Source organism: Urocitellus parryii, chromosome 7 (assembly GCF_045843805.1).
Source record: "Urocitellus parryii isolate mUroPar1 chromosome 7, mUroPar1.hap1, whole genome shotgun sequence".
Lineage (NCBI taxonomy): Eukaryota > Metazoa > Chordata > Mammalia > Rodentia > Sciuridae > Urocitellus > Urocitellus parryii.
Genome location: NC_135537.1, coordinates 112,402,665 through 112,426,014, shown reverse-complemented (window position 1 = coordinate 112,426,014; position 23,350 = coordinate 112,402,665). Strand labels below are relative to the sequence as shown.

General features: G+C 40.5%; 1 protein-coding gene across 1 annotated transcript; it reads left to right on the top strand.

Annotated features, from left to right (window-relative positions):
- Positions 1-12,631: 12,631 nt before the first annotated feature.
- LOC144255912 (mitotic checkpoint serine/threonine-protein kinase BUB1-like) lies at positions 12,632-23,116 on the top strand. The gene is made up of 5 exons (XM_077801019.1): positions 12,632-12,855; positions 22,083-22,198; positions 22,434-22,595; positions 22,771-22,928; positions 23,024-23,116. Exons 1-5 carry the CDS (start codon positions 12,819-12,821, stop codon positions 23,094-23,096), a joined length of 546 nt encoding a protein of 181 aa, XP_077657145.1. The 5' UTR covers positions 12,632-12,818; the 3' UTR covers positions 23,097-23,116.
- The last annotated feature ends 234 nt before the right edge of the window (positions 23,117-23,350 follow it).

The window sequence follows — 23,350 nt, the reverse complement described above, 5'->3', positions numbered from 1 at the left end:
TATATTTTGGGGGAATACTTAATAAATATATTGGTGTCAGATACCCCTGCCTGGTGCTGGAGATTTTTTTTTTATTCTGGAAAGTCTGGTTTAGAAGGGTGAGGAGAGGTGGCAGTGTGGCCCAGATGGGGACAGGCCATGGTTCCCAGGCTGGCCTCTGACCCAGGCCTGTTCTGGAAGCCAGGTGTGTCGAGGGCACAGCCCTGGGAGTCCTCAAGTGGGGAAGGAGAGCTGGAGAGGACCAGCCCTGCCTGGGTGGAGCCCTGTCCCTGAACCCCAGTGTCTCCTGGGACTCAGGAGGAAACCCACACTTGTCCCAGGCCTCCCTCAGGGCAGCTCAGGCTCAGTGCTTCTCTCTAATCACTCCCAGTCAGTGCAATAACTGGCTTCAGACCTGAAGCCTGAGACCTGAGCTAGGGAGGCTAGGAAGGAGCCTTCTGGAAAGGTACTGGTTGGGGACAGTGAGGTGTGATGGCTCCCTGCACCCCCTGGTGGACGTTTCTTGCAGCTGCAGGAGGCCCAGTGTCCCATGACACTGGCACCTGAAGAGGGCTTGGTAGAAGAGATGCTCACCCACATCCCATCTCCTCCTACAGAGTAAGAAGTCAGGTGGGAACTGACTTCTAAAAAGGTCCTGAGCTTAAGCAGAATAAATCAAGTGAGTCCCTGTCCCTGGTAGGCCAGCTCCAGGGTGGCTCCCTTTGACCAACAGATATGCAGTGGCTCTCTGTCAGCTCAGGCAGTCACAGGAGAAGGAAGGTCACATGGTGGAGATACCCTGTGTACCCTTCATGGCTCATGAAGATGAGATGCCCTTGGTTCCCCAGACATCACTGTGAGAGTGGAACCGCACTGCTGGACACCAAGTCACAGAGCTGTGGACTTTCCTCAACTCTCAGACTCAGCAGAGGAGTGTCTCCTGCCTGGAGCAGTTGGTTCCCATTCAGAATTGATGCATTTCTTGGAGGCCATGGTTGAACTTCTTCTCCACCAAATCCTTGAGAAATTTACCGTGTTTTATAAAAAAATACACTGGGCATTTAGCAGGTGATGGGTACTATGGCTGTGCTCTATGAGTGGAACAAATATCGCTCTAAAAGGCAAATTCCCTTTGGGGTGGTAGAGGGCCTTCCTGGTATGTTGAACATCAGTATGATCCCAGCATCAATCAGGGGGTCCAGTCCCGTCTGCTTCTCTTTGCCTCCTGCCTCCTGCCATGTAGTGCTGCAGCATCAGTAGCCCTGGTCAGGAGCAGTACCTGGGTGTTTGCACCCTGGTCTCCAGAACCTGCTGCAGTACAGCTCTCTCATTGTGAACACTCAGCCTCAGGAGCTACTCAGAGCAGCAAAGACTGGACTCAGCACACTGGGGCTTGGACTTGAGGTGGGTATAGTAAACATCTAAAGAGGTGGACTCAGCCCTGGCACTGGGTAAAGGGTTGGTCTGTGCCAATTCTAATCTGAGAGCTAGAATACCCACCCAGCAGCCACCCTGGAATCAACCATGGATTTAACTCTTCAGACACACAGGTATCTTCTCTAACCTGAATTCCAGAGGATGGCCTGGATAGCCCTGGGGCTCAGGCAGAGCTTGATACTAGATATAGCTCCTACACAGAGTTCCCCTAGTTCCTTGGTTAGAGGATCCTGGGAGAAGGTCCCCTAAGGCCCCAGTGCTGTATGTCTGCCAGCTGCAGGGCCAGCTTGGAGGGTAACAGGCAGGAGATGCCACCCTGTGCATCATGGCCTGAGGACTGCAGAGTCATAGGGTAGGAGATGGAGACAGGACCTCTTCCAACTGTGCATAGCAGGTGAAATGTGGGGTCCAAGGAACTTGCTCTAACTCAAGTCCCATGATGTTTGAAGCACTTTTTATGATCAATAATGGAATCCTGTATGTGGTAGATGGATGAAAAGCATGTGCCATGTGTAGAGCAGAAAATATTTTAGAGGCAAGAAAAATGGATTCCTTTCCCTTCTGACACTGGGCATGGCCCTGGAGCACATGAACCTAGCTGAAATGAGTCAGGCAGAGGGAGACATCACCACACCATCACTCAGGTGGGGAATCTACTGCATCAGGTCCTGGAAAGAGAGAGGACAGTGGCCCCTGGAGAAGGGAAGGTGCAGAGAGGGCTGGGGTGAGGGTGGGTGATGAGGGCCACATGCTAAGAAGGCCTTGTCCTGTGGCTCTGCAGCTCACAGGGCACCTGTGGCCCACAGCCAGGCTGTGCTTCACAATGCCTGGGGCAGAGCATCTGGTGGGCTCCCCACACCAAGGATGGACAGCTGGGTGTGCACAGCCTGAGACCCATCATGGCGCCTGGCACCCCGTGTCAGGGTGCTATCCTCTGCCTCACTAGAGCTAGGTTTCAGAGTAAATATGAAAATACAGCTGGAATCACAAGCTGTTTGTCTAATTGACAGAGATTCTGAGATTCTTAGTAATGTTGGTGATTAAAACCATCACATGAGAAAGACAACATAGAAAACATGAAACCTTATTGAAGTCCTTCAAAACATATCTCAATGTAAAATCCCTAAATCTAATTTATATAACCAAGTGCAAATTTCATAACCAGAAAACCAGGCTTCAGCCATGAAATACAGAGACTCTGCAAGTCACAGGTGTCATGTTTAGAGAAAGGTATCCCAGTGCCCTCCAAGGCTCAGGAAGAGCTGAGTGAGGCGCCCAGAACAAGTCCTGAGGTTTCAAAGAGGCTAAGGAGACAGAAACTAAAACACAGGGAAAATAAACCTTTGGGGAAATGCCCTCTGAATGCCTAAAAAATATTATTTTTGTTCAGTAATGTGAAAATAATTGTAAAATGCATGATTATTACTTAGGTATGTGTAAGGCCATCAGAGATATACAATCATTGAAAATGATTGTATTTATAATTTGCATAAAGATAAATTAATAATAATTTGAGAAACTGTTGCCATGTATACAAATTTCACATACACCAAATGCACAGAAAGCAATTTTTCCTCATAAAAAATTTGTTTATGCATCTATGAATATGTCAAAAGCCACATGATTTTGTAAAATTATAATGCTTAAATAAAATGTTAAAAGACTTAAAACTTGGATGTATTACTGATAGAAACAAAATATCATTAGTTGTTATAAAACATAATACTTTAACTTTACAAATTACTATTTTTGCACAGCCTGGGATCCATCATGGCTCCTGGCACCCCATGTCAGGGTACTGGCCTCTGCCTCACTAGGACTAGGTTTCAGTGTAAGTACGAAAATACAGCTGGAATCACCACCGGTGTCTGATGGAGAGAGATGCTGACATTCTTAGTGATGTTGAAAATTAAATAACATCACATGAGAAATACAATAACATGTTTACCTACTTTATATACAGAGATAAGAAAAATTGTGGTATATATGTGTAATAAGAATTGTAATGCAAAAAAACAAAGTACATGTATAAAAACATAAATTGGTGTGACATACTTTATATACAAATATATGAAAAATTGTGCTCTATATGTGTAATAAGAATAGTAATGCATTTCACTGTCATGTATTTTAAAAAACTAAAATCAATAAAAAGACAACTACTTATAACACATCATATCTTATTCAAGTCCCTCAAAATATATTCCACTGTGAAATCCCTAAATCTAATTTACATGACCAGTGCAATTTTAATTACCAGGAAACCAGGCTTTAGCTATCAAAATAATACAGACTTTTCATTTTAGGGAGTCATATTTATGTAACATGATCCCAGCATCTACCAGAGCTCAGGAAAAAGCTAAATAAATCCCCAGAGCAAGTCCTTAGGTTTTACTGTGACAAAGCAGACAGAAACTAAACCACTGTGGAAAGTAAACCTGAGAGAAAATGCCATTTGAATGCTGATAAAACATCTATATTGTTCACTTAAACACACACATAAAAATGTACAATGTACTATTATTACATACATATTTTTAAGGACATCAGAGACATACAGCAAAGGAAATCATTGCATTTTTAAATTTTATTTTAAAAGGAAAAAAAGTGTCTAGGTAAAAACAAAAGTCTTATGTGGTAAAGTAAAATTGTAATACATCTAAGTAAGCAATAAGAGGATCTTATTAAGTAATAAATAAATGTAAATAAAGGGTAAATTTTTAAAAGTTTGTATGCAACTAAATTGGTTATATATAAATAATGCAAGCAGATAAAACTATTCAGGGTTTTCCCCTAAAGTCAAATATTAACATACTACATATAAACCAAAGTTTAATCTCTATGTTAAAATGACAAGGATTTCCTAAAATGTTAATTTATTCCTAATATTGTGTCTGTTAAGTTTTATTCTCTAGAGCAACTAGTCTTAAGGAAACTACAGTTTATACAACTCTGGTTAAACAATAACTCTTATTATAGAGTATTGTACTATATTATAAAGTGTAGATTTTTCTTTAAAAAATATAAAAACATCAATGTAATTGTGATATTCTTCATTACATATTAAATGTGTTCATATCTTTCAGATATACAAGTCTTTAAAGTAAAAAGGTTTAAAAGAGCATTTCATAAAGCTTCTACTTTCCATACTAAACTTGTCTGTAATGGTAATTTGAGATTTATAAAGATAAGCAAATTTTATTGGGAATTTAATTATACACTGAGATAAAAATTTAAATGTATTTTTAAAAGATAACAAGAATCTGATCTGTCTAAAGGTTAATGTTATAAAACATTTTGCCCCTTCTTCCCACAAAGCAAAATTTAAAAGCTCTCTTGGCCTTTCCTTGTTTTATTTTTTAGATGTGATGTCATATTGTGTTAGTAATATTCATATAGACTCAAGAAACAATATATAAACTTTATAAAATGATATCAAATAAAGAGGTAAAAATCAGCTTCAGAACTAAAACACTTTACCTAAGATTTGTGAAGAGTCTCACCTGAGTGAAGTCTCTGCTTTCCATCTTACCATATGATAAAATGGCTCCAAATAGGCCAGACTTTAGCTCTTTTAATGTTATATTTGAAAGGCTGATTTTATTGTAAAGATTATTATAATCTCAAACTGGGGATATAATGTATAACTCAGCCAAGGTTCAAAATTATGTACAAACTAAATATGTTTTTATTCTTATTAATTTAACTTTTTATTTTTCTTATAAACTCTATAACTGTTGCCTGCTTTTAGAGGCACTGCTTCACATACACACAACCTAAGTTTATTGGAGACATTAAATCATCTTGTATAGACAGATAGTAATTAAAAGGGATAAAAATAATTGTGGAATTATAAACATTAAAGTTAAAACCAAGTACTCTTACTGTAAGACTAATAAGAGTGACTTGCTAGATGTTTAAGGACAAGGCTTAAAGTTAAATCAAAGGGTCCAAAAACCCAATATTTGGCTCTTACTTCTAATATCACCCACATCCTACACAGGCGATGAAGTCAGGGTCACTCCACATGAATTGGGTTGGCAACTAAAAGACAACACAAACACAGAAATGCATTTTGAGCAGGCCAGGGATGACTCTGAGACCTCAATTCCCATGCAGCAAGGCAAGTGGAGAAAGGGAGGCCAGAGGCAAGAGAGCGAGCACACCCTGAACCCTTGTCTTTATTTAGGGGAAAGACATTTAGTAGAAAAGTCCAGCCACATAAGGAAAGGCATTATGTTAGATAAAAAATGGGAGTATAACCCAGTTCCATTGGGTGACACTCAATTTCAGAGCTGCATTTTCTAGCCCAGCAAAGGTGAGGGGCACCTGCCTCATACTGTATGCTAGGCCAGTTTCACACCCTCATTACTCAAGGATAAGAGGACATGCTCAGCTCCTCCTCAGGACAGCCACTGACATATCTCCCTTTTTGCTTTGGAAGACTAAATAAATGATGAGCTGTTATCTTAAGTTTCTGGATTCTTGTTCGAAGGCACAACATCCTATTGTCACAATACAAAAGAGAATTAATAGCAAAGATAACAGTTCAATAATATACCATGCAGAACTTTTCAATAGGTTTCCAGGATTAAAGCCATTTAATTCTTGAAATATTTGATCAGCTAAAGATGTAGGGTAAAAAGATCAATTTTATTTATTTATATTTTTTATATATCTTGAAATAAGATGATGTAACTCCAAAAGATCCAGGCTATTATTATTGTCCTGTTAAATACCTAATAGATGGTCTTCAATCTTCTCCTAGTTCCACTGGAGAACATATTCATAGCAAGCATGACATTTGAGCCTTTCCTTGAACTTTAAAGTGGAGAGCTCATTGCCAAGATTTATGACAGTAACTTCTAAAGCATTTAGCTTAGTTTCAATGTTTTTCTCAATATTTATCTGATTATAGAGGGCCCTGATGTCACATTTCTCATGACTGAAACACTCCGGGTCACTCCAGGTGAACTGGGCTACAGGGAAATATTCACACAAGAGACAGTGATACCTTTTTTGAGGGGTCCTGTGATGGCTTCTCTGACCTTAGAAGTCCATGGAGAGAGAGAAAGAGAGAACATGCTTAATCCATTTGTTGAGAAGAAGCCATTCAAATGAGGCAAGAGGTCAAGTTTCAAGGTGTTGAATCTAGCTTTGTGATGTCAGCTGGTTGACTGACATCTAGGAAGGCCACACCCAAAGACAGAGCAAGAGAAGGGGACACACAAAGGGAGTTTCCATGGAACATTCTATCCCAAACAGGGCAAAAGAGTAGGATTATAAAAGAGTAGGTGAGTGTAACTCAACCCCATGGGTGACACACCTACACCTGAAGACATGACTTCTACTTCCTGAACTGGGACAATGCCCAAGTCACAATGAAATGTAGTGATTGATCAGAGCCTCTTGCTTCAGGACTGGAAGATGGGGGTCATTCAGAGCAGCTCCCCACACTCTGAAAGTGTTTTGAGCCAAATTATTAAGAAAATGTGCATGCTCAGTGTTCTGAGATATGGCCACTGAGGCTGTGACCAGAGAAGCAATGAATGAAACCAAAGCAGCCACCTAAATTATTATGAGACCAAGAGCTTGCTTAGGTCTGGTAAACTGGGCAGGCATTTGTAACATTGTAGCACCAGCATCAGCATACCATGGTTCTGAGATGTTAGCTGGAAATAGAACAAAAGAGGGCTGGTGAATTTCCAGTGTTTCTTTCCCTCTATTATATCTGGTGACACAATTAACAAAATTGCACTTTTTTACAAGCTACAAGATATTTATCAGTTTTTCTCTTAACTCTCACATTTCCAGTATTTAAAACTTAAAGAGATTGAACATAGGTCTGCTTGTACACCTTGTATACAGTAAAATACAAAAATTCTGAGGCAGCAATCAAGCACCAAACATCTTTCTGGATGCCACCCTTGCTGGAGGTCAAGATATTATTAAAAAAGCTTCTAGGGATTATGGCACCCTTGTGTAATTGTCTTTCCTCAATTCTTAAGGACCAGTCTAAAATGCATCCACTATTTCTAGGCACTATGTTGTACTGGCAAAGTGTTTGAACAATCCATCTACTTAGGAAAGATGTCAAATTCTATTGCAGAACAATTAGAACAGTGAAGTATTGGCAGATGTTCTTCAGATATGACTGGTCTGTTATGAGAAAGTCCTATTTTAATAACTGTTCTAACATATGGCTTTGAGTTTCTAGGACCCCCAAATTCTCTTTTCCTCAAAAGGTACCCATAGACAGCATGTTTATTGTGGGACCAACATATAGGTAGCTGACCACTATAGCCAGAACAATTAAATTCAGTCACATGGCTGGGAGGATTATGGGTGTCTGTAAAACCTCCTATTATTTATGAGTCATTGGTAAATACTGGGATAAATCTTTCAGTTCACACCACTCAGTGAACTAAAGACAGATCTAGAAAATATGTTCAATATTTGGCCAAGATTTCTGAGTCACAATTGAAAAAAAAAATTCTGTTTCTCACATTCTTTCTGTGTAAGGCACATCCCAGTGTTCTTTCACATCTGAAGTCCAGGGATTCATAAAACATAATTCTTGGGGACAATTTGAAATAATAAAATCACAATGCAGAGACATTGCAGGGAACATGGTCCTCCATTGCTGGTCAGAAAAATATTTGTTCACAGCATGAAACAGAAACAAGAGGATGGGTAGAGGGAACCTCCTGGGAATGGATGTCTGGGGGGAATTGCCTTCCCAGGCAGTTCATGTCCATGGATAACAGCAAACATACTATAGGTTTGATTGCAAATTTGACCTGGCTACCAGGGCTGTGGAGGAAAGTTGGTCAGAAATTATATTGGTGACTACCTGTAAATTGCTTAGCTGCTGCCTGAGTATATATACAAGGTAACTGTGCAATAAAATCAGAACTGCTTCTTGCTTGGTCTCCAAAGGTCTTGATTAGTGACTCTGCAGCCATAATCTCCTCTACCCTGTACCGTGGACTTCCTTCCTGGGTGAGGAGAGCCCACGGACCCAGGAGACTAGGAGTCAAGCTACTATGGGACCAGTTTCCACTCCTCAGTACTGATCCACAGACCTAATATCAGCAGAGAATAGTGATGCACACACACCAATGTTATAGCAGCATAGCCCCAGGAGCCAGGTGTAGCACCAGCCAGGTGCTGTCCACACAAGAGTGGACAGAGAAAAATGTGACCTGTGTGCCCAATGAAGTTCCCACAGCAAAAGAAAGAGAGAAATAATGTCACTTCTTGGAAAATGGACTGAATTGGGAACATGATGCTTGGAGAAAAAAGTAAGACTCACCAAGTGAGGTAATGAAAGATGTTGTCACATGCAACAGTTACACTCAGGGCAACCCACCAATCCAATACCAGGGGCTCTTCTGGAACCTCACAGAAAGTAGGAACAGAAGGGGGAAATACTCCTCAGACCACCCCTCCTTGTCCTCAGGAACAGCATCCTGGGCTGAAGAGAAGAGTCCAGAACAAGAGTCTGAGTCCTCAGAGGAGAAGCATCACAGAGAGTTGACAACAGGGAGAGGCAGGTTTCTGTGGTGGGTGGGAGGTGATAATGTGGGCCAAGACCACCTCCCCACTGCAGTAGGGACAGACAAGGGCCTCCCTAGGGGCCCTTCATGTGAGCCCAAAACCAGGCTGGAGAGAAGCTCAGAGCAAGTCCCCTAAGGCAATCCCAGCCTGGAATAAAATTTATCAGGTTACAGAGCTTCAGGTGCAGAAAGAAGTAGGGGAGCTGGATGTCATCTAAGGAGCCAGGAACCAGATGTGAGGGGATCAAAGCACAGGGTGGTTCCAAGGAATGTTTTCATAAGACAGAAACCAAATGCTATTGAGGGCCCCATACAACAGAAATCTCCAAATACAGAGTGGACAAGGTTCAAGATGATATATATAGAACACTTAGAAAAAAGCAGGTCTGGGGCTGGGGATGTGGATCAAGCGATAGCACGCTTGCCTGGCATGTGTGCAGCCCAGGTTCGATTCTCAGCACCACATACAGACAAAGATGTTGTGCCCACTGATAACTAGAAAACAAATATTAAAGATTTTTCTCTCTCTGTCTCTCTCTTTTAATAAAAAGCAAAAAAAAGGAGGTTAAAGTAATTTTCTGAAATTATAATAAATTATAATAAAACACATGAAATCCAACAAAATGCCTGTCTGCTAACATAAAATCCAAGCCAAGCCCAACAAGACAGGACACTGAGATCAGAAAAGAGGACAAGAGGGACATGAAGCAGTCTCAGCAAGTTGTGTGAAACACAACATACACTATGAATGCTTATTCGGGTTTCAATATGTATTCCACTGTTATATCACAAATCTAATGTATATAACTTTGTCCAAACATTCTACTCAGAAAAGCAGGCTTAAGCTATAGAACTCAAACTGTCTGAAAGTGAAGGGCACCATATTTAGGGAATGGTATCTCAGCATCCACCAGGGCTCAGGAAGAAGCTGAGCAAGATTCCCAGAGTAAGTTCTGAGTTATGAATGAGGCAAAGGAGACATAAACTCAACCACTAAGGAAAAAAATTAATGAAAAAATTCTATGTTTATCAAATGCAAAATCACTTCTGTTCACCAATGAAAACAATATTGTACAAGGTATGATTGTTAGTTAGGTATACATGAAAATATCAGGGATATACAGCAAAAGAAAATCATTGTATTTGTATTTGGTATGAAAAAATAAATTATAATTTGAGAAGATGATGATAATCCTCAATATAAAATATTACAAATAATTAAAAATATAAAAGTTTTGTTGATTGAAAAAGAAATGGGTTCCACTGATATAAAATATAAAACTCTAAGTTACTTAGAAACTTATCTATTTTGTATACAAAAAAAGTGTTATGACTCTCAATCAAAATCTTTTGGGAAAAAAATCAATTAAAAATAAAATCTTTTGGAAAAAGCACAATAATTTAAATTTATGAAGTGAAGCAGGAGTTGCCTGGGAGTATTGTGGAACTAAATATTGGTGATGCTCATCCTCACCCAGACTGGAGCTGGACTCTCAATAGGGTGGGCACCTATGTGTCCCTCTCTGTGATCCTGAAATCCAGCCACAGTGGCTGGAAACCCAGGCACTGTCCTAGGTGCCTCTGCCCAGCAGCCAGATGGCCGGGGGCTTCTCAGACTCAAGATCACCTCATAGCAAGATGGAGTCAGGGTGGTTCTGCGCACAGTGTGTCTGAAGCCAGTGGCCCCACTGGCCTCACTTCTGGGTATGGAGCTGAGAAAGCTCCTGAGCATGTCTTCCTCTGGTGCTGGTTACTCTTGACCATCCAGGTGGAGCTTTCCCTGCTGACCCCTGACACTGTGGGGGCTCGCTCTCTCCCCTATCCCCAGGACAGCTGAGTCCTGCTGCACCAGTCCAGCACTCCCTCAGCATCACTGTGGGGAATTCAAAGTGTCTCTCAAATTCTCTGTGTCTGTGGAAGGCCCCAGCCTGGACATCACTGTGGAGAAGCCCCTCATGGTTCTGCAGGAGGGCTCAAACACAGTCCTGAGAGCAGAAAAGTACCCGGGAGCCCCCTTACCCTGGTTATCTCCTCTTCTTCCTCTGGCTGCTAAAGGCTCTTCTCTCTGGAGGGATCAGGCTCCATAAGCTCTGTCTGTGACATGGGCCAGGCTGCCCTGTGCTGAACTATGGAGCTCTCCTGTGTCTCTGCAACCTGATGACAGCAGAAATTCTGATAACTGGTTGGTTTCAGAGACAGTACTTGGAATCAGGCCCTCCCTTAGGAACCCTTGATGATGGGCCTGAGCTGTGACCTTTGTGTGTCCTAGTATGAGCTGGGTCGGGACCCCACTGTCCATTTTGCCTCACTCTGAATCCAGAGTAGCAAGTCTACTCTGTGACTGATTGTGTGTCTCAGAAAGTGCTGTCAACAACTCTGCAGAGGGCTCTGGATATTGTGCGTCCCACTGTGAGGTCACTCACAGGAGCAGGTGTGGCCACACCCTGTGCTTATGCATGGTGAATCTCTGCTCCCTTACAGTGATGACTTTCGAATGTAGAATTGAGAGCAGATGAACAGGATTGTAAATATAGAAAAGATCCATGGGGAGACTCTGAATTGAGGGGAAGCCCCAGTGGGAATCCATTTGAACCTCCCTCTTCAAGAGTTCAAGTTGGAGCCTGTGATATAGGGCTCTAAGTGGCCCTGGTGTTCCTGTCACCCTGAAAAACAAGGAAACAAACATTTTTGTCAAAGATATCATAGAAATATACAAACTGAATTAAAAAGGTATTAATTGCCTAGGACCCAGGGGGATAGAGAAAAAAAGCCTCGATACACAACAAGAAACCAGTCCTCAACCACTCTCTGCACCTGCTCCTGTCCTGACCCTGAGATTCTTATTGCTGAGCGCCCCCTGCTGGTCTTGGTCACAATGTGGGAGGTTTGTTTCTGGGCTCACACTAAGGACCCCTCGCTGTGTCTCTGGCACAGTAATAGGTGTCCTTGTCCTTGGCTCGCAGATTACTCATTTGCAGGTAAACCATGGCATTAGACTCCAAGCAGGGCAGTGAGGAACATAAGCTGTAGGCTTCACCTTGCTCCACCTGGCCTGGGAACACGCACCCAGATTTTTCATTTCTCTAAAGTCTGCAAATGACTGAAAATTATATGAATGTTGATTTGGATGTTTAAGTAAATTTTAACACATAGGTGCATTCACAAATCTGAAACCTATGAATGGGAATCAGCTGTGTATGCATGTATATACACACACCCATATGTATGGAAATGTGTAGGATTTTGTTAGATTGTGGTTGACATTTTTTTGTTGTCTGAATGTTATAAAAGAAGTCATTTTTAGAAAGAAGTTAGATATCCAGTCTTGATCATAGCAGTGCTGCTGAGATACCCTTTCTCCCGACATTCCCTGCTAAATAATACCAAGCGTATCACCACCCCCATTTATCTAGTATATCATCATGTCTTTGATTTTTATTTCTATTAATATTGGACTAGCTTTGTATTTGCCTATAGTTGTGTAAGAAAATGATTTAATCAACTCAGACTGTGCAGCAATTTTGAAGTGATATTCCTAGAATGAAAAGGAAACTCTGTTGCAGAACTTTTGTGTGATCAAGTCCATTAGGCTTCTAATAATAGGGTGTTTTTATTTTCTCTATAATTTTCTCCACATCCAGTTCAATTCAAGAGAAGAGCCCAGAAGGCACATGTCCCAGAGACCTCTCTTTGGCATCCTTGCACCATTTCAGCCGGCCTGCCCCGGGTGCTGCACTCACCCAGGAAGCTGTACGGGGCCTTGAAGCTTGTAAACTCACAGACACTGACCGAGCCGTTGTGGAGGACCCGTCCGATGCCAGTGCCAGGCCCCAAGAAGACCGGATGCAGAAGGGTCCCCATGGGGATGTCAGTGCTCCAGGTGTGCCCAGAGGCTCAGGCTTAGTCATGCCATTAGGACCACAGCATAGGAAGAGCTGTTCTGTGGAAGAACTCAGAGGGGGACCGGTGTGCCACTGAGTAGAACCTACAGTCAGACACTTCTCACTGTACTGAAGTGCAGTCCAGCAGGAATGTACTTGAAGGGCAAATCGATCCATTTTAATTTTAGATTTCAAGTTAAGTACTGTTGGAAGAGGGAATTGGAATTCAAGGGCCTACTGTGTGTCAGGCATTTAATCTAATGCTGTTTTCCCCACTTTACAGAAAAGTCAACAGAGGGTCAAGATTAAAGAGATCCCTCCTACCACCCCTTGTCACCCAGACAGTCTCACCTACTGGTAGAGAATATGGACCAGAGATGGAGTGGCTAGGGGACAAGGCTAGGTTCTACCCTAGCAGTCCTTTCATAATTGCCACTAATAAGAATACGTTATTATTCTAAGTTGGAGAGAAACCTTCGTTTTCCCTTTAGAAATTGTTTTCTATCTTGGACCAAAGTACAACTCATATGCAAATTGTGTTTTGTGGGTGTAAGTGGGAAAGCAGTTAAAGACTGTGTATCTGTCTGAGCACAATTGAGGTCACTAACCAACCCCATCTGTGCCTTAAATGTGCAGCCATAACTGCTAAAGGCAGGACCTAGCATTTTAGGTGAGTGGAGTGAGATGCAGCTGATATCCCTTTGTCACCCTGAATGTTGATTTAAACTTTCAAATCCAAAATGGCAGATGGTCAACTGCACAACTCCTAGTTCTGACTTTTGGAAACAATTCTCTATTACTTGAATCAATGCTCTATAAAGGATGAGACTTTTGAAAGCTTAATTAATGAATGAATGTCTCCACTTGCTTTATCTAAAATTTATTAAGTAAAATCTTTGAATACTGAACTCATGTTTCTTTTCTTATTCCTATTACTTTAAGACTTCACTATTGAGAATCCATGGGATGATAAGTTGATTCTCAAACTTCTATCTGGGCTTCCTAAACCAGTGAGTTCCTATCCAAATACTTTTGAGTGGCAGTGTAAACTTCCGGCCATCAAGCCCAAGGCTGAATTTCAATTGGGTAAGAACTTTATGGGTGATATAGCTTTGAATTCTTGTTCATCCATGGAATGTTGATGGTGATTCATGTGTATATGAGATTCTCCTCCTGTCCCCGAGCCCCAGAAAAGAGTTATAGCTACAGTTTTGAGAAATCTTGTTAATCCATGGCTATAGGACCATGAGTGCTGTTGGACTGGAACACATTTAACTCAGAGATCTCTATCAAAGTAAAAATGCATGTGCTTAGGCTGGGGCAGCTCAGCAGCAGAGCACTAACCTGGCATGTGTGAGGCTGCGGGTTTGATCTCCAGAAATGCAAAATTTTAAAAATGCAGTTAGACTATTTAAGAATTTCTTGCAGATTTTATAGTAAAAAACAGGCATTGATAACAAAATGAGGATTTTTTTTTTTTTTTTGCCATTCTGACCACTTTTCAATATACTGAGGCACTAAGGACGTTGATAACAAGCACATGTGCAACTGTCACCACCATCTTATTATAAGTTTTTATCATCCAAATGGAAACTTGGTTATTTTTTTTTTTAGTAATGGTGCTTGAACCCAGGACCTCACACATGCTATGCAAGGACTCTACTACTGGGCTACATCTTTGGCCTTTTTTATTTTATCTTGAGACAATGTCTCCCTACATTGCTCAATCCAGTGTCAAACTTGTGATCCCCCTGTCTCAGCCTCCTAAGTAGCTGGGATTACAACATACACCACCACACCTGGCAGAATGAGGAAACTAATTCTGTATGGACAGTGTGTGTTACATGTTTCTTAAGAAGAGGGATAGTATTATATACTTATTTGATAATATTTCTGGAAAACTCTTGAAGAATACTCAAAACTAAAATGGTTGGCTTAGTGGGAGTGGGAAAGTGGGTGGGTGTGGATAACGGAGAGCAAGGCTTTTCACACATAGAGCCACCATAGGCCTTCAGAACAATTGAGGGGCCATCAGAGTTCCCCATGCCCACCTCCCTGCCCCTCACCCAGATCCTCTGTTAGCATCTTAAATAAGTGTGCCTGCTGATTGTGACAGTGATGAGCCAGTACCGGTATGTGGCCAAAGTCCACGATTTCCTTCGAGGTTCCCTGTACTGTGCGTTCTGGGGTTTGGAACGCTTGGCAGATCTCCTCGCTGCAGGGCACTTCAGAATAATTGGCCTGCCTTGAGTCTCCTGTGCTTTCCCCTTCTCCCCTTCCTCTGCAACCCAGAAGCCCTGGCAGACACTGACTGGGCCCTTTATTCCACAGTTGGCCTTTTCTAGAATGTCATGTGTTTGAAATTACAGTTTGTAGCCCATCAGGCCATTTCCTGTCACTTAGCAACAGAATTTAAGGCTCCTCTCTGCCTTTTCATGGCTTGCTAGCTTTTTTTGAATCACTGAATAGTCCCCACCGTCTGGATGGCCCTGTACCACCCAGCTCATTTACCCATTTACCTACTAAAGGCCACCTCGTTGCTTCCAACTTTTGGCAATTATGAATAAAGTTGCTTTAAACATTGTATGCAGGTTTTTCTATGGACGTATTTTTAACCCATTCAAGTAAATACCAAGGAGTGTGATTGTTGGATTACGAGGCATGAATATACACTCATCCCTCAGGTCTGCACAGGCTAGCTCTAGGAACCCAGTGGGTGCCAAAGTCCATGATGCTCAAGTTTCTCATATAAAATGGGTAGCCGTGCATATAACTTAACATATACTTTAAATAATTTTGAGGTTACGTACAATACTTTGCACAGAGTAAGTAGTTGATATGCTCTATTATTTAAGGAATAATGATTTAAATATATTTGTACATATTCAATCTATAGTTGGTTAAGTTTATAGATTTGGTGGCTGGGGATGTGGCTCAAGCGGTAGCGCGCTCGCCTGGCACGCCTGTGGCCCGGGTTCAATCCTCGGCACCACATATAAACAAAGATGTTGTGTCCGCCAAAAACTAAAAAAATAAATATTAAAAAACATTCTCTCTCTCTCTTTAAAAAAAAAAAAGTTTATAGATTTGGATCCTTATATACAGAGGGCTGAGTGTTTGCTTATATGAGAAAGTGCCAAGCTCTGCTAGTGTGGCCATACCATCTGTGTCTTTATCAGCTGTGAGCAAGAACTCCCTGCTACACCCTCGCAGCTTTTGCTGTTGTTTTTACCCTTCTGGTAGGTGTGCAATAGTGTCTCACTATTTCAGGGTGACAACAGTGATGTTCAACAGTGAGAGTGAACATTTTTTCATGTGTTTACTTGCTGTCTGCATACTTTTAATGAGCTATGTGTTCAGATCTTTTGCCCATTTTTTAATTGTCATATTGTTAAATATCAAGAATTTCTCAAATAGTTTAGATAGCAGTTCTTTATTAGATACTTGTTTTGCAAAGATTTTCTCCCAGTCTGGTTTGTCTTTCTATTTTTTTTTAAATTGTGTCTTTTAAAGCACAGAAGTTTTAATATTAATGAAGTCCAGTTTATCAGGTTTTTTTTCCCCTACAGGTCATGCTTTTGGTGTTACATCGAAAAACTCATTGCACCAGTGGAAACTTAAATAGTCTTCTGTATTATTTTCTAGAAGTTTTATAGTTTTATTTTTTCCGTTTCGGTCTATGCTCCATTTTGAGTTAACCTTTGTGCAAGGTATAAGGTGTGTGTCTAGGTTCATTGTCACTTGTGCATGTCTGAATGCTTGGCACCACTTACTGAACATCCTCACCTCATTCCTGACCTTGGGGCTGCATCTATGTAGTGTATCACCATCAGGTCTGATGCTGGCTATAGGTTTTGTACATGTTCTTTATCAAGTTGAAGTTTCTCTGTTGCTAGTTTGCTCAGAATTGTTATGAACGGATGTTGGATTTTATCAAATGTTTTTCCTGCATATGTTAATATGATCATGTGATTATTCTTAGCCTGTTGGTATGATAGGTCAGGTTAACTGATTTTCAGATGTTGAACTATCCTTGTGTTTCTTGGATCATTGCTATGGTTTGAATGTTCCCTTCAGATGTCATGTTTAAATTTAATTGCCATTGTCACAGTTTAAGAGGGGGGATCTTTAAGAGTTGATTAAGCCATGAAGGCATACCCTTAGGATTGAACTGAGGCCATTGTTGCTGGGTGGGTTAGTTGTAATGGGGGTTCTGGCAGGCCATCTCCCGCCTCACCCTCACCATGTGATGCTCCCACCATCTTAGGATGGACCATGAAGATCCTCCCCAGTTCTAGCCCCTCAATGTTGGACTTGTCAACTTTTGGAACTATGAGCCAAATAAATCTCTTTTCTTTATAATTTATCCAGTTCATAATATTCTGTTATAGCAGCAGAAATCAGACTAAGACAGTCATAGTATATAACTTACTGTATACATTGTTGGATTTTTACTTGCTAATGTTTTGTCAAGATTTTTACATTCATGAGAAGTATTTGTCTGTAGTGTTTCTTATAATATCTCCATCTGGTTTTGGTAACCTGGAAATGCTGACCTCATAGAATGAATTAGGAAGTATACTCTACCACTATTTTCTGGTAGAGATTATAGAGAATTTCTATAATTTCTTCCTTACAGATTTGATAGAATCTGTCAGTGAGTGCATCTGAACCTGGTGCTTTCGGCTTTAGAAGGTTATTAGTTATTAATGCAATTTCCTTAACAGATGCAGAACTATTCCACTTATCTAGTTCTCTTTATGAGCTTTGATAGATTTTGTCTTTCAAGGAATTGGTTCATTTCATCTAGGTTTTTTCTCATTTGTGAACATTATGTTCTGAATACTCTCTTATTATGTCTTTAGCATCCATGAGCCTTTCATTTCTCATTATTTGTGTCTTTTTTTTCTTAGCTTACCTGACTTGATGTTTATCAATTTTATTAGTCTTCTCAAAAACACAACTTTTGGGGTTTTCTTATTTTTCTCTATTGATTTCTTTCATAATATTTTCTTTTGTTTACATTTAATTAGTTCTTTTTTCTTAAGTTCCTAAGGTGGAACCTTAAATCATTAATTTTATATCTTTTCTTTTTGTTATTTTTATTCCTACTTTTTTGTAAACAATTCTTTTTTAAAATGTTTTATTTTTAGTTATATACTCTTTCTTCTTTTCTAAGTCCTTTATGAGACTTCTTCAATCCATGTGTTATTCAGAAGTGTGTTTAATCTCCCAAGATGTAGGGGCTTTCCAGCTGTCTGTGTTAATGGATCCCCAGTTTAATTCCACTGTGGTCTGAGAGCAGACATTATACGATTTCTATTCTTGTAAATTTGTGAGGGTGTATATTACAGCATAGAATGTGGTCTGTCTTGGTGAATGTTCCAAGTCAGTGTGAGAATATCATATATTCTGTAAATGTCATTCAGATCCAATTTGCTGGTTTTCTGTTTAATGGTCCATTTCTTTTTTTTTAATGTTTATTTTTTAGTTTTAGGTGGACACAATATATTTATTTTTTTTATTTTTATGTGGTGCTGAGGATTGAACCCAGTGCCTCATGCATGCCAGGCGAGCCCTCTACCAGTTGAGCCACATCCTGAGCCCCTTAATGGTCCATTTCTGATGGAAGGATATAGGAATCTCCAAGTGTAATAGTGAAGTCACTCATTTTGCTTGCATTTCTATCAATGCATGCCTCATATATTTTCACATTCTTTCATGAGATGTATACACAGCATGTCCTGTTGGAGAATTAACCCCTTTTTCATTCTGTAATGCCCCCTTTTATGCCTGTTAATTTTCCTTGCTCTGAAATCTGCTGTATGGAATTAATACAGCTATTTCTGTTTTCTTGAGGTAACTGTTAGCATCCTATATCTTATTAACTGTTAATCTGCATTTGTCGTTATACTTTCAATGTGTGTGTTTTCATTGGTGGGTGAAGATCATTGGTGTTCTGAGTGATTATTGATATAGCTGGACTCATGTCTCATTTGTTAGTTTTCTAGTCATTACACTTGTTCTTTGTGTTGTTTTTTTTCCCCACTCTCTGCCTTCTTTGGCTTTGAGTTATTTCATATTCTGTTGCGTCTCCTCTCTCAGCATATCAATAATATTATCTTTGTCACATTTGCAAGTGGATTCTTGCAGAGTGTGCAGTATATATACACTCAGAGCCAGTCCAAGTCCACTTTCTTTTTTTTTTTTTTTAATATTTATTTTTTAGTTTTCGGCTGACACAACATCTTTGTTGGTATGTGGTGCTGAGGATCGAACCCGGGCCGCACGCATGCCAGGCGAGCGCGCTACCACTTGAGCCACATCCCCAGCCCCCCAAGTCCACTTTCTGATAGCACCTCACCCCCTCACAGCAGGGCCCACACCATGCGGCAGGGGTGTCATTCCCTCCCTCCTGCCCACCTCTTCTTTCATTGCTGCCGTTGGTTTCACTTATCCACTGGTATGCCACCACTAGGTGGACGCTATTGTTTTGAACAAATGGGTTTTTGTTAGATAATTTAGAGTAAGAAACATCAAATATTTTACTTAACACTCTTTGAGTCTAAGTTTCTGGCCTATATTATCTTCCTTCTCTCTGAAGAACAGTGCACGTTTACCAGTGACAGATTCCCTCCATTTTTGTGTAAGAAAGTCTTTATCCTTCACTTTTGAAGGATAGTTTCATGAAGTAGAGCATTCTAGCTGGTAGTTTTTCTCTTTCAACCCTTTAAATGTTGTACTGCACACTCTTGCTTGTGTGGTTTCTAAGGAGAAATCTGATGTACTTATCCTTCTTCTTCCGGAAGTAAGCTCTTTTTATAGCTATTTCTATTTTGTAGCATTTTTCAAAATTTTCTTTGTCTTTGATTTTCTGCATTTTCTTTGTGATGTGCCTAGGTGTAGGTTTTTCTATCTGTCCTGCCTGGTATTCTCTGAGATTCCAGGATCTGTGGTTTGGTGTTGGTCTTGAATTTTTGAAAACTCACACTTTTTTCTTTTCTTTTTACATTTCAGTTTTCCTCTTAGTGTGTCCTGGAGCTCACTGATTCTTTCCCTGGCCGTGTACAGTCTACTAAAAGACATTCTTGGTTTCTGTCACCGAGTGGGTTTTTTATTTCTAGCATTTCTTTTTGCTTCTTTCTGCTTATTTGACCTATTTGTTCTTGAAAATTGTCTCCTTTTTCTGTTAGAATCCTTAGCACATTGATAACAATTTAAAAACTATCCTGGTCTGATAATGCTGAAATCTCTGCCCATTTCCAGTGCTTGCTCTGCCTCCTCAAGCTGTGTTTTGTCTTTTAATATGCCTTGTCAATTTTGTTGCTGGCCAGACCTGATGGACTGTGTAAATGGAACTGAGATAGTTAGGCTTTGGTGTAACCTTTATCTGGCTAGAAGTTAAGCTGTGTTGTCTTCCCTGTTGCCTTTAAGGTTCCCTAGAGACTTTCTTTTTATACTAGGGATTAAACTCAGGGGCATTTTATCACTGAGCACATCCCAGTCCTTTTAATTTTTTTATTTTGAGACAGGGTCTCACTAAGTTGCCTCCTTAGTCGCTGAGATTGCAGGCATGCACCAAACAACCGAGAGTCATCTTCTTAGATATTCTGAGGAGTACTGTCCTTCCCATTGCTAATTCCAGCATGGTGTCTGCTGTGAATCTCTGTGTTTTCCTCTCCATCTCCCCACTTTGGGTGCAGCAGTTTTCCCTCTGATCTCAGTTTTTTAATAGTTCAAGAAGAGCTGTTGAATTTCAGTTGTTCAGTTACTTTCTTGCCATAAAAGTGGAGTGACAGTTTTCAAGCTGCTTATGTGCTAGACTGGAAATCACAGATCTTTTTTTAAAAATATATATTTGATTTTGAATGGGAGGATTATTTTTAGAATTTTTAAGAATCAAATGCAACATCACCATGGTCTTTTTCTCCAAAATCAATAACCCCAGTGTAACCACAAGGAAAATATAAACAAACCCAATTTGAAGGACATCTGACTAGTACTCTTTGGAACTATCAAGGTCAATTAAAAAAAAAAAAACAAGAAAAGTCTGAGACATGTCACAGGCTAGGAGTAGCCATGGAGATAGAATGACTAAATATAATGTATCCTGAAACACAGAAAAACTAGTGAGTCTGCAAGTGTGGATTTCAGTCAGCAGCATCACCCCTCGGTTGGTTCCTTGTCTGTGACATAAGAGCCATGTGGGCTAGGGGATGCAGAAACTCCGCTTTCTTGGCCACTTTTCTATCAATCAAAAACTATGTAAAATTAAAAGTTGAATTAAGTATTTTAAATTGTCTATTACAAATGTTGCTATAGTTTTATTTTGCCCTTTTTTTTAAATTTTTTTGTTTTGTTTTAATAAAGTTTTATTTTTCCAAATGCACAGTTGCTTGGACCTGCTAGTGCATCTGCACAGCAACAGGGGCATCTCCATCTCGGTATTTCTGGTGTAAATTACTTGAGCTCTGTGCTTTGACACCAGTTTGAAAAGTCCTTTACTGAGGAGCTCCTGAAGGGCTGCCCTGGCCAAGGAACCGCAAGTCCTTATCCCTCGAAGACCCCAGCTGTGCTTAGAAGCTCGTAGTTGGGAACGTCCTTACAGAGTTTGTCATAAGTAGCTTTGTCAGACAAGACTAGATGTTGAGCTTGCCCTGATCTTTGCCTTTGGACCACTTCTTCTTTTCAGCGTTGCCCCAGATTTGTTCACTGGGCCCTTGCCTTTGCCTTTCCTGGCCGACCTTCCGGCATCTCTCTTCTTCTTGTCACCCTTGAGCAGCGTTGCAAAGCCTGGAGAGCAGCACCAGCTATTGGAGCCTCATCAAGATGTCTTTTTTATTTTTATCCTATTGTAAAACGTGTTTATTTCAAAAAGATTTATGTATCACTTCAGGGAGGATTTCTCCTGTCATCTGCCTGCAAGATGGGCAGCACAGGTACTGCTCATTTTAAAATGTGAGAACCTTGATGGGGAGGCACTGAGTGCCCAAACCCACGCACCTTAGTGACCCCCGCAGGCTGTCCTGAACTTGGTAAGGGGGCTCTTGTTGCAGGTATTTACTTCCTTTCATCTAAGCCTGTAAAACATTTCCCAGGCAACTGTGGCCATTTTTATTTATGAAAGCAATTCAAGTACAAAGAAAATTTTACAAATTCTTCATTTGGATAAAGTCCTTAATATTTTGAGCCCATTTGTCATTTTGACACATTTATCTCTTCCCAGGTTCTTCACTGGTCTACGTCAATCACCTTGTTGGAGAAGGGGCCTTCGCCCAAGTCTATGAAGCTACCCTGGGAGATGTGAATGAGACCAAAAATAAACAGAAATGTGTCTTAAAGGTAAATGGTGCAAATACATTTTTTAACTGTAGAGAAATGATTTTCAGCCTTTTTTTCTTTAAGACAGTGATGTTTTTATTGAGCAATTAAGAAATAAAACAATACTATGAGGATCTGGAATTGCTTTCTGCAGAACAAATCATAATGTCATTGCTTTCTCATGTCCCTTATAAGGATACTATTTTCTAGAATGTGACTCTGGATATAAATAACACATACCTGGTTTTGCTTGTAGGTTCAGAAGTCTGCCAACCTCTGGGAATTCTACATTGGTACCCAGCTGATGGAGAGACTAAAACCAGCTGTGCACCACATGTTTATCAAATTCTATTCTGCCCACTTATTCCAGAATGGGAGCATCTTGGTAGGAGATCTCTACAGCTATGGGACACTATTAGTAAGTGTTCTGTTTTTATAATATGGATATGAATTTAAGTGCATTTCTGGTTTGTGCCTTACCCATATATTTTCTGGTTAGAGCTTTAGTTGGGGTGCTAAACAGGGGCAAAGTCCTTGACTTGAAATTTCATTAATCCTCATCCAACTCAGGATACCATTTGCATTGTTTCTAGAATGCCATTAACCTCTACAAAAATACCCCCGAAAAAGTGATGCCCCAGGCTCTCGTCATCTCTTTTGCTATCAGGATGCTCTACATGATTGAACACGTCCACAGCTGTGAGATCATTCATGGAGACATTAAGCCAGACAATTTCATACTGGGAAACAGGCAAGTGTGGACCTCTGAACAGGGTTCTTTCCTGAACATCTAGCAGCCCTTTGTCATTTGTGCTCATTTTCTGTCCTGAATTGTATTTAATCTAGGTTTTTGGAACAGAACAATGAAGATGGCGATTTGTTACTGGTTTGGCACTTATTGGCCTGGGTCAGAGTATAGATATGAAACTTTTTCCAAAAGGAACTGCCTTTACAGCAAAATGTCAAACATCTGGCTTCCAGTGTACTGAGATGCTCAGTAACAAACCATGGAACTACCAGGTACGGACCTAAAGTAAGAGGTTTGGAAAATTTTCCTCTGTTGTACCTACCAGATTTTCAAAATGAATTTGGAATCTCGTTAGTTTGAACTGGTCTCTTGGACACAGTTGAAGAAGAGATGGGGGCCAGGGACGTGGCACTTGCCCAGTAAGC

Bases quoted from the DNA above. Each gene is read 5' to 3' on its own strand.
- LOC144255912 (XM_077801019.1), top strand. From the start codon at position 12,819: ATGCAGAAGGGTCCCCATGGGGATGTCAGTGCTCCAG. The intron at 22,199-22,433 runs GTAAATGGTGCA...TTTTGCTTGTAG, and splicing joins AACAGAAATGTGTCTTAAAG to GTTCAGAAGTCTGCCAACCT. The intron at 22,596-22,770 runs GTAAGTGTTCTG...CATTGTTTCTAG, and splicing joins ACAGCTATGGGACACTATTA to AATGCCATTAACCTCTACAA.